Source organism: Thalassophryne amazonica, chromosome 19 (genome assembly GCF_902500255.1).
Source record: "Thalassophryne amazonica chromosome 19, fThaAma1.1, whole genome shotgun sequence".
Taxonomy (NCBI): domain Eukaryota; kingdom Metazoa; phylum Chordata; class Actinopteri; order Batrachoidiformes; family Batrachoididae; genus Thalassophryne; species Thalassophryne amazonica.
In genome coordinates, this window is record NC_047121.1 from 34,067,061 (window position 1) to 34,080,177 (window position 13,117).

Below are 13,117 nucleotides of genomic sequence, written 5' to 3' on the forward strand. Positions count from 1 at the left end.
CTGCAAAGCTGATCTGGCAACAGCAATCAGAGAAAGTTGGAGCCAGATTGATGAAGAGTACTGTTTGTCACTCATTAAGTCCATGCCTCAGAGACTGCGAGCTGTTATAAAAGCCAGAGGTGGTGCAACAAAATACTAGTGATGTGTTGGAGCGTTCTTTTGTTTTACGATTCCATAATTTTTTCCTCAGAATTGAGTGATTCCATATTTTTTTCTCTCTGCTTGGTCTAAAAAAGTAACCGTTACTGACTGCCGCAATTTTTTTTCCTGATTTCTTATAGTGTTTCTTAAAGCCAGAAAGTTGCCATTTGAAATGACTTTAGTTTTGTGTCATGTCTGTGATCTGCTTTTTTTTCTACAAAATTAAACAACTGAATGAACATCGTCTAAGGCCGGTGATTCCATAATTTTTTGCCAGGGGTTGTATGATGCCACAAGCTTGGTGCACCTATCTTTAGACAGTTTTGCCCATTCCTGTTTGCAGCACTTCTCAAGCTCCATCAGCTTGGATGGGAAGCGTTGGTGCACAGCCATTTTCAGATCTGTCCAGAGCTGTTCAGTTTGATTCAGGTCTGAGCTCTGGCTGGATCACTCAAGGACATTCACAGAGTTGTCCTGAACCCACTCCTTTGATATCTTGGCTGTGTGCTTAGGGTCATTGTCCTGCTAAAAGATGAACCGCCGCCCCCGTCTGAGGTCAAAAGCACTCTGGAGCAGGTTTTCATCCAGGATGTCTCTGTACATTGTTGCATTCATCTTTCCCTCAATCCTGACTAGTCTCCCAGTTCCTGCCGCTGAAAAACATCCTCACAGCAGGATGCTGCCACCACCATGCTTCACTGTAGGGATGGTGCCTGGTTTCCTCCAAACATGATGCCTGGCATTCACGCCTACAAAAACCAATCTGTGTCTCATCAGACCACAGAATTTTGTTTCTCATGGTCTGAGCGTCCTTCAGGTGCCTTTTGGCAAACTCCAGGTGGCCTGCCATGCACCTAAACTAAGGAGTGGTTTCTGTCTTGCCACTCTACCATGCTGGCCTGATTGGTGGATCGCTGCAGAGATGGTTGTCCTTCTGTAAGGTTGTCCTCTCTCCACAGAGGAATGCTGGAGCTCCGACAAAGTGACCACCATGTTCTTAGACACCTTCCTAAGGCCCTTCTCCTCCGAACGCTCAGTTTAGATGGGTGTCCAGCTCTAGGATGAGTCCTTGTGGTCTGAACTTCTTCCATTTACGAACGATGAAGGCCACTGTGCTCATTGGCCAAAGCAGCAGAAATGTTTCTGTACCTGTAGATGAAAAATTGCAGTTTTCCCCATGTCTGCAGTCATAGAGCGTACTGGGCCAGGGTCATCCCTTGCCTGCTTGTCTTTGTTGATGAAAAGCACATGGCGTGTTTCTCCAAGTTCACGACTAAACATCTGATCATGGCCCGGACTAGCCAAAGGCCATGTTTGTATTAAGATTTGTTTTTGATTAGGGCAGGGGTCCCTAACACAGCTCTGAGTGTGTAAGGCCAGAAGGTTCTGTGGTTGTTTGCATGCGGTACCTGTGGGAGCTTCTCCAGGTACACCTGTTTCCTGCTTCAACCAAAATAAATCTCTCTCTGCTTCGTATGACTGAATCCTGAGTGCTCCTTGCTCACCTGTCTCCTTTTATGCTCACATCATCAAGGAAATTCCACAACAGTACTCTTTCCCAGATTTGTGCCTCAAGACAATCCTGTCTTGGAGGTCTACAGACAATTCCTTTGACTTCATGCTTGGTTTATGCTCTGATGTGCACTGTCAACTGTGGGACCTTATATGTAGACAGGTGTGTGCCTTTCCGAATCATGTCCAATCAACTGAATTTACCCCAGTGGACTCCAATTAAGCTGCAGAAACATCTCAAGGATGATCAGTGGAAACATGATGCACCTGAGCTCAATTTCTTAGTGTTTTTTATATATATATATATATATATATATATATATATATATATATATATATATATATATATATATATATATATATATATATATATATATATATATATATATATATAAATTATTTTTCCCCCCCACAAATCAAAAAAAATTTTTTTTTAACATTGTCATTATGGGGTATTGTGTATAGAATTTTGAGGGAAAAAAATTAAGAATTTCATCCATTTTGAAATAAGACTAACATAAAAAGGGGAAACAGTGAAGCACTGAATACTTTCTGGATGCACTGGAAACACACACAGACACACACACACACACACACATTTCTCATTCTATGTATTGTAAAAACAAACAAAAGCACTTTACACTATATATCTATATATTAATACTTTATTTCACCAGTGGGAAGAAATATGTTAGATGACATGGAATTGGTTTGTATTTTTCCTTTGCCAGGTTAGTTCTGTATGCATAGTAGAAAACAGTGTGAACAGGATAAACATCTGCAAATAAACATCACCTGCTCTCTTCCTTAAGAAAGTTAAAAATGGCAAAAGTTACCAAGTATTACTTGACATTCTCCACAAGGACATTAGGTTTCCTGCAGAAGGACTGTAACAGACAAAGTATCACTGCAGCAGGTTTGACAATAAAAAGCCAGCCGATGTGATTTATGATCTGACCATGAAATGAAGGTTTGTCCAACTTGAGATGTAAGAAGATAATGGCCTGGTGAATGCGTTGTCAACCTGACGAGAGCAATTTCACTGCAAAATGACTTCACATGTGCTTCAGAGCTCTGACAGTTTCATCAATGGCCTCTCTGGGCTCGTTTGGAGGTGGAATCTTCAAGTCCGTGGTCTTGACTCCCCACACCTCGGTGGCGTAGTCTGTGATTGTTCGGTCGCTGGAGAACTTTCCTGTGGCAGCGATGTTCCTGATCACCATCTTTGTCCACTCCTTCGGATTCTTTTAACAGAGATGGAGAGGAAAAAGGACATTTTGACATTTGGCCAGTCTTTTGTTGCACAAAGTAATAGGCACAGTTATTATTATTATTTTTTTTTAGGGTTTCTTCATATTGTTGCAATGTAGAGCCCAAGTAATATTTGCTTTGTATCAATCACATGCTAAAAAAAAATGCTGGAAACCATTATACTGGTGTGATTAAACGTTCTACCTGCCCATAAATGTAATTATGTACAGTGTCCTCCAAACATATTGGGCCACTTGATATTTCACACATTTTAGTTTGTTTGTGCGATTTTAAACAAAAAGAAAATCAGGCTTCTCAATATAAAAAAAAAAAAATTCTAAAATTATCTTCTTTAAACTCAAACTCAAAGCAAATCTCTACAACTTAATATAAATTAATTACAAATCTAAAATCCAAGATGATGGGTTGCATCAGTAATGGGCCCCTTTGGTATAATACCAGTAAATAATCAGTTTTATTGCCAGTTTTTGTTTTTTGTTTTTTTTAGACAAGTCAGGGGATGGATACATGAACATTTCCAAGTCACTGAATATGTCTTGAACTTTATTTACATCAGTTATGATGAAATACAAACAGTATGGCACTCTATGGTAAATCTGTGTGAAGTAGACAGTTCTCAAAAACTGACTGTGCAAGAAGGAGAGGAGTGAGGAAAACCACCAAGACACCCAGACAACCCAGAAGAAGTTACAGACTTCTCTGACTGTGATTGGAGAAATTGTGCACAGTGCAAGTTTTGCATTTGGTATCCCCACTTATACAGCTTCATGATGAAGTGGTACAGAGGAGGGTTTTCTTAAAAAGAAGACCTGAAAGTTCAGCTACAATTTGCAAGAACGTACATCTGAGATGCAAGCCTAGATTTGATGTTTAGGTGAAAGAAAATCCTCCTCTATTTATATTGAGACGCCTGATTTACCTTTTGTATTTGAAATGGCATAAATAAATTAAAATGTGTGAAATATCAAGTGGCCCAATACTTTTTGAGGGCACTATATATGAACCTGATCAAAGCAGCAGGTGGGTACGACTAACAACATTAAGCACTTAAGGCAAATTATCATGTGTTATCAAGTTTACCTGATTACGACTGTCTAACATTGTGCACCATTGGCACCAGACCAGGTGAACACAAACAGTGAGACGTATGTGCAGATACGACTTGGGCCACGTCCGTCTGTGGCTAACGTTACCTTGTACAGTTCGCTGACTCTCTCTTGGCATTTCACATAGTCTTCGAAGTCAGCAAACACTTTGAAACTGGAAGAGAGTTCACAAGAGAACAAAACTCAAAGTCGACAACTTCAACTCAGACACAAGAACATAAGACACAAAAGCACTGTAAACCCCTACTGTATAGCGTAAACAGCAATCGATTGCATTTGGGTCTTCAGACTTTACTTAACTTATGATACATTTTTGTAGATAGTAAAAAAAAAAAAAAAAATCTCAGGTAATTTAACTTATCAGGTTGTGCCACTTGGAACTGCAAACACAGGAATTATTATTACTCACCGGTCATGGTTGAAAAGCATGTTAGTGAGGTCTTTGAAAAGGTCAGGAGTTTTGGGGCTAAAAAATCCACTCTTCATCTGGTCAATCACTTGTTTCAACTCAGGAATCTTCGTATAGTAAGTCATGGCATCGTATCTGCATAAAGATAAATATATTGCAAGAGTAAACCTTGAGCAGACCAACTGAAATTCCTCTCTAAATCCTGAACTGAAGATATATATATATATATATATATATATATATATATATAAAAATCAGCCGATACAAGTCTATTCATTCATTTTCTGCTGCTTATCTGGGTCAAAGTTGTAGTGGCAGTAGACCAAGCAGCTCATCCCACACTTGACTATCCTCGGTCAAGTCCTGTAACTTTTCCCGGGGGATCCAGAGGGGGAAATATAATCTCTCCAGCATGTCCTGGGTTTTCCACGGGGCCTCCTCCCAGTTGGATGTGCCCGGAAGACCTCCCTCGGGAGACGACCAGAAGGCATCCTCATCAGATGGCCGAACCACCTCAAGTGGCTCCTTTCAATACAAAGAGGCAGCGGCTCTACTCACAGTGCCTCCTAGATAGTCAAGCTTCTAACCTGGTTCAGGAGTGTAAACCCCGATACCTGACGGAGGAATAGTTTTTCTGCCGCTTGTATCTTTCAGTCATTACCCAAAGTTTATGCCCATAGGTGAGGTCAGGAGTGCAAATTGAATGGTAAATATAGAGTCAGCTCAGCTCCTTCTTCACCATGATGGTCCAATACATTGTCTGTAAAACATCAGACACAGTCCCAAACCAACTATTGACCTCACTTGTCAACAAGACCCCAAGACAGAATTCTTCAACCTGGAGAAATAACTCTCCCCTGATCCAGAGGGGACACTTCAAGGGACCCAGTTGTACACCTTTTCCAGGTCCACAAAATATATGTAGACTGGTTGGTCATACTCCCAGTTATTAGGGCAATAACAATCTTTATATAATGGCTGAGTGGATCCTTGTCATTTGATTGGTGGTTTGTATGTCACGTGACATGGATTATTCATCCCATTTGCGTTGAGTTGCCATTTAGAGTCCAAATTTGGTTCCATACATTTGGTATCATTGCATGCTGCTCACACACACACACACACACACACACACACACACACACACACAACAAATCCACTGCGCTGTAAGCCGTCTGGAGGCATGAAGAGCTGTTAGGAGCATGTTAGAATGAAAATCAGGACTAATTTCTGATGTGATTTTTTTCGCTGCACTGAGGAAGTACAGTCTTTTTTTTCCCCCCAAAGTACACGAAGTTGGTGCACAGCATAGCGGACAAAATCGTCAGAATTATTTTTGGACACGTATTTAAAGTTCGTGTAGGACTGTTTATGTCAAAGCAGCAGTGATGCAGCAAAATGTAAGTCCCTTTTCTGTTGTTTATAAATTACTATAATATCAAATGACAAGGATCTATTTTAGCCATTATATAAAACAAATAATAAATGTTTTTACATTCTTTCAATGGAACAAATATTTAATTCAGTGAAAGCTGGAACATACCATTGAACTCGGCTTCACCTCATTGAATGGTAGGTTCTAGCTTTCACCTCATGAAATATTCGTATTTAACTCAAAGATTCATTATTTATATAACACTAGCAAATACTGACTTAGATTCAAAATGAACTAGTAACAAATAAGCTTCATCTGTCAATGCAGAAATAGTCTATTGACAGATACAAACCTAAATCAATATTAGCCCATACCATCAACATTGTATCTGCGGATACTGATGCAAGTACATTTTCAGATACTACCCTATAGCTTGTTAAATTCAAAATTAACTAACACTTGCCTCTACTGATTTATGTATGCTAACAATAAAGAAGTACAATCAAAACCAAAAAATACCATCCTCCCTTTCCTGTCAAATCAAACCTATATCAATATCAGCCAATACATGTATAGTGTATGTGCTGATATTGACCAAAAGATTTGCAGATGCTAACATACACTGACCTAGAGTCAAAAATCAACGATACTAGCCTACACTGAGTTATGTTTGCCAGTAAAGTTATAAAATATAAATCACCAGATACCATCCCACATTTGCTGCCAATTCTAACCTAAAATCAAAATCAGCCAATAACATACTGTATCTGCTGATACTGACCTACAGTGAGGAAAATAAGTATTTGAACACCCTGCGATTTTGCAAGTTCTCTCACTTAGAAATCATGGAGGGGTCTGAAATTTTCATCTTAGGTGCATGTCCACTGTGAGAGACATAATCTAAAAAAAAATAAAATAAATAAATAAATAAATAAATCTGGAAATCACAGTGTATGATTTTTTTAAATAATTTATTTGCATGTTACTGCTGCAAATAAGTATTTCAACACCTGCCAATCAACAGAAATTCTGGCCCTCAAAGACTTGATAGTCCGCCTCTAAAATGTCCACCTCCACTCCACTTACTATTCCAAATTAGAAGCACCTATTTGAGGTTGTTAGCTGCATAAAGACACCTGTCCACCCCACACAATCGGTAAGACTCCAACTACTAACATGGCTAAGACCAAAGAGCTGTCCAAAGACACCAGAGACAAAATTGTAGAGCTCCACAAGGCTGGAAAGGGCTACAGGGCAATTGGCAAACAGCTTGGTGAAAAAAGATCAACTGTTGGAGCAATTATTAGAAAATGGAAGAAGCTAAACATGACTGTCAATTTCCCTCGGACTGGGGCTCCATGCAAGATCCCACCTCATGGCGTATCAGTGATCCTAAGAAAGGTGAGGAATCAGCCCAGAACTGCACGGGAGGAGCTGGTCAATGACCTGAAGAGAGCTGGCAACACTGTTTCCAAGGTTACTGTGGGTAATACACTAAGACGTCAAGGGTTAAAATCATGCATGGCACGGAAGGTTCCCCTGCTTAAATCAGCACACATCGAGGCCCGTCTTAAGTTTGCCCATGACCATGTGGATGATCCAGAGGAGTCATGGGAGAAAGTTATGTGGTCAGATGAGACCAAAATAGAACTTTGTGGTCTTAATTCCACTCGCCGTGTTTGGAGGAAGAAGAATGCTGAGTACCATCCCAAAAATACCGTCCCTACTGTGAAGCATGGGGGTGGAAGCATCATGCTTTGGGGGTGTTTTTCTGTACATGGGACAGGACAACTGCACTGTATTAAGGAAAGTATGACCAGGGCCATGTATTGCGAGATTTTGGGGAAGAACCTCCTTCCCTCAGTTAGAGCATTGAAGATGGGTCGTGGATGGGTCTTCCAACATGACAATGACCCGAAGCACACAGCCAGGATAACCAAGGAGTGGCTCGTTAAGAAGCATATCAAGGTTCTGGAGTGGCCTAGCCAGTCTCCAGACCTAAACCCAATAGAAAATCTTTGGAGGGAGCTCAAACTCCATGTTTCTCAGCGACAGCCCAGTAACCTGGCTGATCTAGAGAAGATCTGTGTGGAGGAATGGGCCAAAATCCCTGCTGCAGTGTGTGCAAACCTGGTGAAAAACTACAGGAAATGTTTGACCTCTGTAATTGCAAACAAAGGCTACAGTACCAAATATTAACACTGATTTTCACAGGTGTTGAAATACTTATTTGCAGCAGTAACATACACACACACACACACACAAAAAAAATCATACATTTTGATTTCCAGATTTTTTTTAGATTATGTCTCTCACAGTGGACATGCACCTAAGATGAAAATTTCAGACCCCTCCATGATTTCTAAGTGGGAGAACTTGCAAAATCGCAGGTTGTTCAAATACTTATTTTCATCACTGTAGAGTCAAAATCAACCAAATCAAATCGAGCTATACTGACCTATGCTTGCCAATAACAATAAATGGATTGTATTTCTATGGTGCTTTTCCACCTAATGCAGATGTTCAAACACTTCAGAATGATGCTATGCATTTTTTTCTTCTCTCTCTCTCACACACACACACACACACACACACACACACACACACACACACACACACACACACACACACACACACACACACACACACACACACACACACACACACACACACACACACACACACACACACACACACACACACACACACACACACACACACACGGAGCAACTTGTGGTTGAAATAAGTTTCTGGTCTCATGGTCACTTGAACAGAGGCCTCTCTGGTCACAAGCCCACCTCTCTGACCTAAAGACCATCACCTCCTCAGAAACAGAGTCCGGCTGATACTGACCTATATTTGCTGATACAACCTATATCTGCTTATAGAGTATTTTCATACCGACATATATCTTCCAACAGAAATGAGACTTGATATCAACCGTTACCAACTTGTATGACCTGAAGCTGAACTTTATCACATATTACAAAAAAATCTGTCCTATACTCTCAAACCAGGAATCATGAGATACAAGAAAAAAAAATAGGGCTGATAAATCATACGTTTTTCCGATCAATTTTACTGCCCTGGAAATTGTGGCAATAAAATCAGGGCGATACAAATCTTAAAACAGCGCAATACAAAAAAAGTAATTGAAAACATCAGGCTTTGTATCGCCTCACTTTTCATCAATCAGGAGTCCCCGTTTCTTAACCACACCAATGACACACCCCCATTTTGTGTTACCCTGGTGACAAGGGCAGGATCCTGATACAAGATCCAGATCATGTCATTCAACCAAGATGTCTGAACAAGGTGAGAGAGTTTTAGCCTCCCTAGCAGGGAAAATTCTACAACTTGAGTCTCATACTGAAGTTCTGAGACACCAAGAAGTTAGTGAAGAGGACACTCATGACTTTATAGAGAGACATAAGAACAAGAAAACCACCAGGGAAATGGAGAGTGATGTGAACTTGTTCACAGAATGGCTGAATGGAACCAAGAAGGAGAAGAGAGGGCTCCTTATGCCATTTATTATTAGCACAAGTGTAGAATGAACGTTGTTGGTGTAGTGAGTACATGAGTTGTTAAATGGAGTTGAAGATAATTATATGGTTCTTGTTCTTTATTTTTATTGTAATATGGGATAAATATCATATGTCTGTTTATGTATCACGCCCTGTATCATGCCCCGATGTATCTGTATCAGCCCGAGTCCAGACATGTGATAAGGTAGACATATCATACTGGAGTGAACATCGTCCAATTCTTACAAGTGATTTAACTGCATGAGCATCTGCAGAAACATTCTGTTTTCCTCTCAGTACAGAAGTGAATGAGATAATTGTCTTCTTTGTGTAGCATAATACAAGGCTCCATCTGTACAACCATTTTCACGTCTAGTACAAAAAGCCCTTCTGATCAATCAATCAATTCAATCAATTTTTTTTATATAGCGCCAAATCACAACAAACAGTTGCCCCAAGGCGCTTTATATTGTAAGGCAAGGCCATACAATAATTATGTAAAACCCCAACGGTCAAAACGACCCCCTGTGAGCAAACACTTGGCTACAGTGGGAAGGAAAAACTCCCCTTTAACAGGAAGAAACCTCCAGCAGAACCAGGCTCAGGGAGGGGCAGTCTTCTGCTGGGACTGGTTGGGGCTGAGGGAGAGAACCAGGAAAAAGACATGCTGTGGAGGGGAGCAGAGATCGATCACTAATGATTAAATGCAGAGTGGTGCATACAGAGCAAAAAGAGAAAGAAACAGTGCATCATGGGAACCCCCCAGCAGTCTACGTCTATAGCAGCATAACTAAGGGATGGTTCAGGGTCACCTGATCCAGCCCTAACTATAAGCTTTAGCAAAAAGGAAAGTTTTAAGCCTAATCTTAAAAGTAGAGAGGGTGTCTGTCTCCCTGATCTGAATTGGGAGCTGGTTCCACAGGAGAGGAGCCTGAAAGCTGAAGGCTCTGCCTCCCATTCTACTCTTACAAACCCTAGGAACTACAAGTAAGCCTGCAGTCTGAGAGCGAAGCGCTCTATTGGGGTGATATGGTACTACGAGGTCCCTAAGATAAGATGGGACCTGATTATTCAAAACCTTATAAGTAAGAAGAAGAATTTTAAATTCTATTCTAGAATTAACAGGAAGCCAATGAAGAGAGGCCAATATGGGTGAGATATGCTCTCTCCTTCTAGTCCCCGTCAGTACTCTAGCTGCAGCATTTTGAATTAACGGAAGGCTTTTTAGGGAACTTTTAGGACAACCTGATAATAATGAATTACAATAGTCCAGCCTAGAGGAAATAAATGCATGAATTAGTTTTTCAGCATCACTCTGAGACAAGACCTTTCTGATTTTAGAGATATTGCGTAAATGCAAAAAAGCAGTCCTACATATTTATTTAATATGCGCTTTGAATGACATATCCTGATCAAAAATGACTCCAAGATTTCTCACAGTATTACTAGAGGTCAGGGTAATGCCATCCAGAGTAAGGATCTGGTTAGACACCATGTTTCTAAGATTTGTGGGGCCAAGTACAATAACTTCAGTTTTATCTGAGTTTAAAAGCAGGAAATTAGAGGTCATCCATGTCTTTATGTCTGTAAGACAATCCTGCAGTTTAGCTAATTGGTGTGTCCTCTGGCTTCATGGATAGATAAAGCTGGGTATCATCTGCGTAACAATGAAAATTTAAGCAATACCGTCTAATAATACTGCCTAAGGGAAGCATGTATAAAGTGAATAAAATTGGTCCTAGCACAGAACCTTGTGGAACTCCATAATTAACTTTAGTCTGTGAAGAAGATTCCCCATTTACATGAACAAATTGTAATCTATTAGACAAATATGATTCAAACCACCGCAGCGCAGTGCCTTTAATACCTATGGCATGCTCTAATCTCTGTAATAAAATTTTATGGTCAACAGTATCAAAAGCAGCACTGAGGTCTAACAGAACAAGCACAGAGATGAGTCCACTGTCCAAGGCCATAAGATGATCATTTGTAACCTTCACTAATGCTGTTTCTGTACTATGATGAATTCTAAAACCTGACTGAAACTCTTCAAATAGACCATTCCTCTGCAGATGATCAGTTAGCTGTTTTACAACTACCCTTTCAAGAATTTTTGAGAGAAAAGGAAGGTTGGAGATTGGCCTATAATTAGCTAAGATAGCTGGGTCAAGTGATGGCTTTTTAAGTAATGGTTTAATTACTGCCACCTTAAAAGCCTGTGGTACATAGCCAACTAACAAAGATAGATTGATCATATTTAAGATCGAAGCATTAAATAATGGTAGGGCTTCCTTGAGCAGCCTGGTAGGAATGGGGTCTAATAAACATGTTGATGGTTTGGATGAAGTAACTAATGAAAATAACTCAGACAGAACAATCGGAGAGAAAGAGTCTAACCAAATACCGGCATCACTGAAAGCAGCCAAAGATAACGATACGTCTTTGGGATGGTTATGAGTAATTTTTTCTCTAATAGTTAAAATTTTGTTAGCAAAGAAAGTCATGAAGTCATTACTAGTTAAAGTTAATGGAATACTCAGCTCAATAGAGCTCTGACTCTTTGTCAGCCTGGCTACAGTGCTGAAAAGAAACCTGGGGTTGTTCTTATTTTCTTAAATTAGTGATGAGTAGAAAGATGTCCTAGCTTTACGGAGGGCTTTTTTATAGAGCAACAGACTCTTTTTCCAGGCTAAGTGAAGATCTTCTAAATTAGTGAGACGCCATTTCCTCTCCCACTTACGGGTTATCTGCTTTAAGCTACGAGTTTGTGAGTTATACCACGGAGTCAGACACTTCTGATTTAAAGCTCTCTTTCAGAGGAGCTACAGCATCCAAAGTTGTCTTCAATGAGGATGTAAAACTATTGACGAGATACTCTATCTCCCTTACAGAGTTTAGGTAGCTACTCTGCACTGTGTTGGTATATGGCATTAGAGAACATAAAGAAGGAATCATATCCTTAAACCTAGTTACAGCGCTTTCTGAAAGACTTCTAGTGTAATGAAACTTATTCCCCACTGCTGGGTAGTCCATCAGAGTAAATGTAAATGTTATTAAGAAATGATCAGACAGAAGGGAGTTTTCAGGGAATACTGTTAAGTCTTCTATTTCCATACCATAAGTCAGAACAAGATCTAAGATATGATTAAAGTGGTGGGTGGACTCATTTACTTTTTGAGCAAAGCCAATAGAGTCTAATAATAGATTAAATGCAGTGTTGAGGCTGTCATTCTCAGCATCTGTGTGGATGTTAAAATCGCCCACTATAATTATCTTATCTGAGCTAAGCACTAAGTCAGACAAAAGGTCTGAAAATTCACAGAGAAACTCACAGTAACGACCAGGTGGACGATAGATAACAAATAAAACTGGTTTTTGGGACTTCCAATTTGGATGGACAAGACTAAGAGACAAGCTTTCAAATGAATTAAAGCTCTGTCTGGGTTTTTGATTAATTAATAAGCTGGAATGGAAGATTGCTGCTAATCCTCCGCCCCGGCCCGTGCTACGAGCATTCTGACAGTTAGTGTGACTCGGGGGTGTTGACTCATTTAAACTAACATATTCATCCTGCTGTAACCAGGTTTCTGTTAGGCAGAATAAATCAATATGTTGATCAATTATTATATCATTTACCAACAGGGACTTAGAAGAGAGAGACCTAATGTTTAATAGACCACATTTAACTGTTTTAGTCTGTGGTGCAGTTGAAGGTGCTATATTATTTTTTCTTTTTGAATTTTTATGCTTAAATAGATTTTTGCTGGTTATTGGT

At 39.9% G+C, this 13,117-nt stretch overlaps 1 protein-coding gene across 1 annotated transcript in view; it reads right to left on the bottom strand.

Moving 5' to 3' along the window:
• Positions 1 to 2,300: 2,300 nt before the first annotated feature.
• pygl (phosphorylase, glycogen, liver) overlaps positions 2,301 to 13,117 on the bottom strand; it is a 39,131-nt gene continuing 28,314 nt past the window's right edge. The window contains exons 18-20 of the mRNA XM_034159483.1: positions 4,441 to 4,575; positions 4,119 to 4,185; positions 2,301 to 2,897 (exon numbers count right to left, since the gene is read on the bottom strand). Coding sequence (XP_034015374.1) covers positions 2,709 to 2,897; positions 4,119 to 4,185; positions 4,441 to 4,575 — 391 coding nt within the window. The 3' untranslated portion in view covers positions 2,301 to 2,708. The remainder of the gene's footprint in view (positions 2,898 to 4,118; positions 4,186 to 4,440; positions 4,576 to 13,117) is intronic.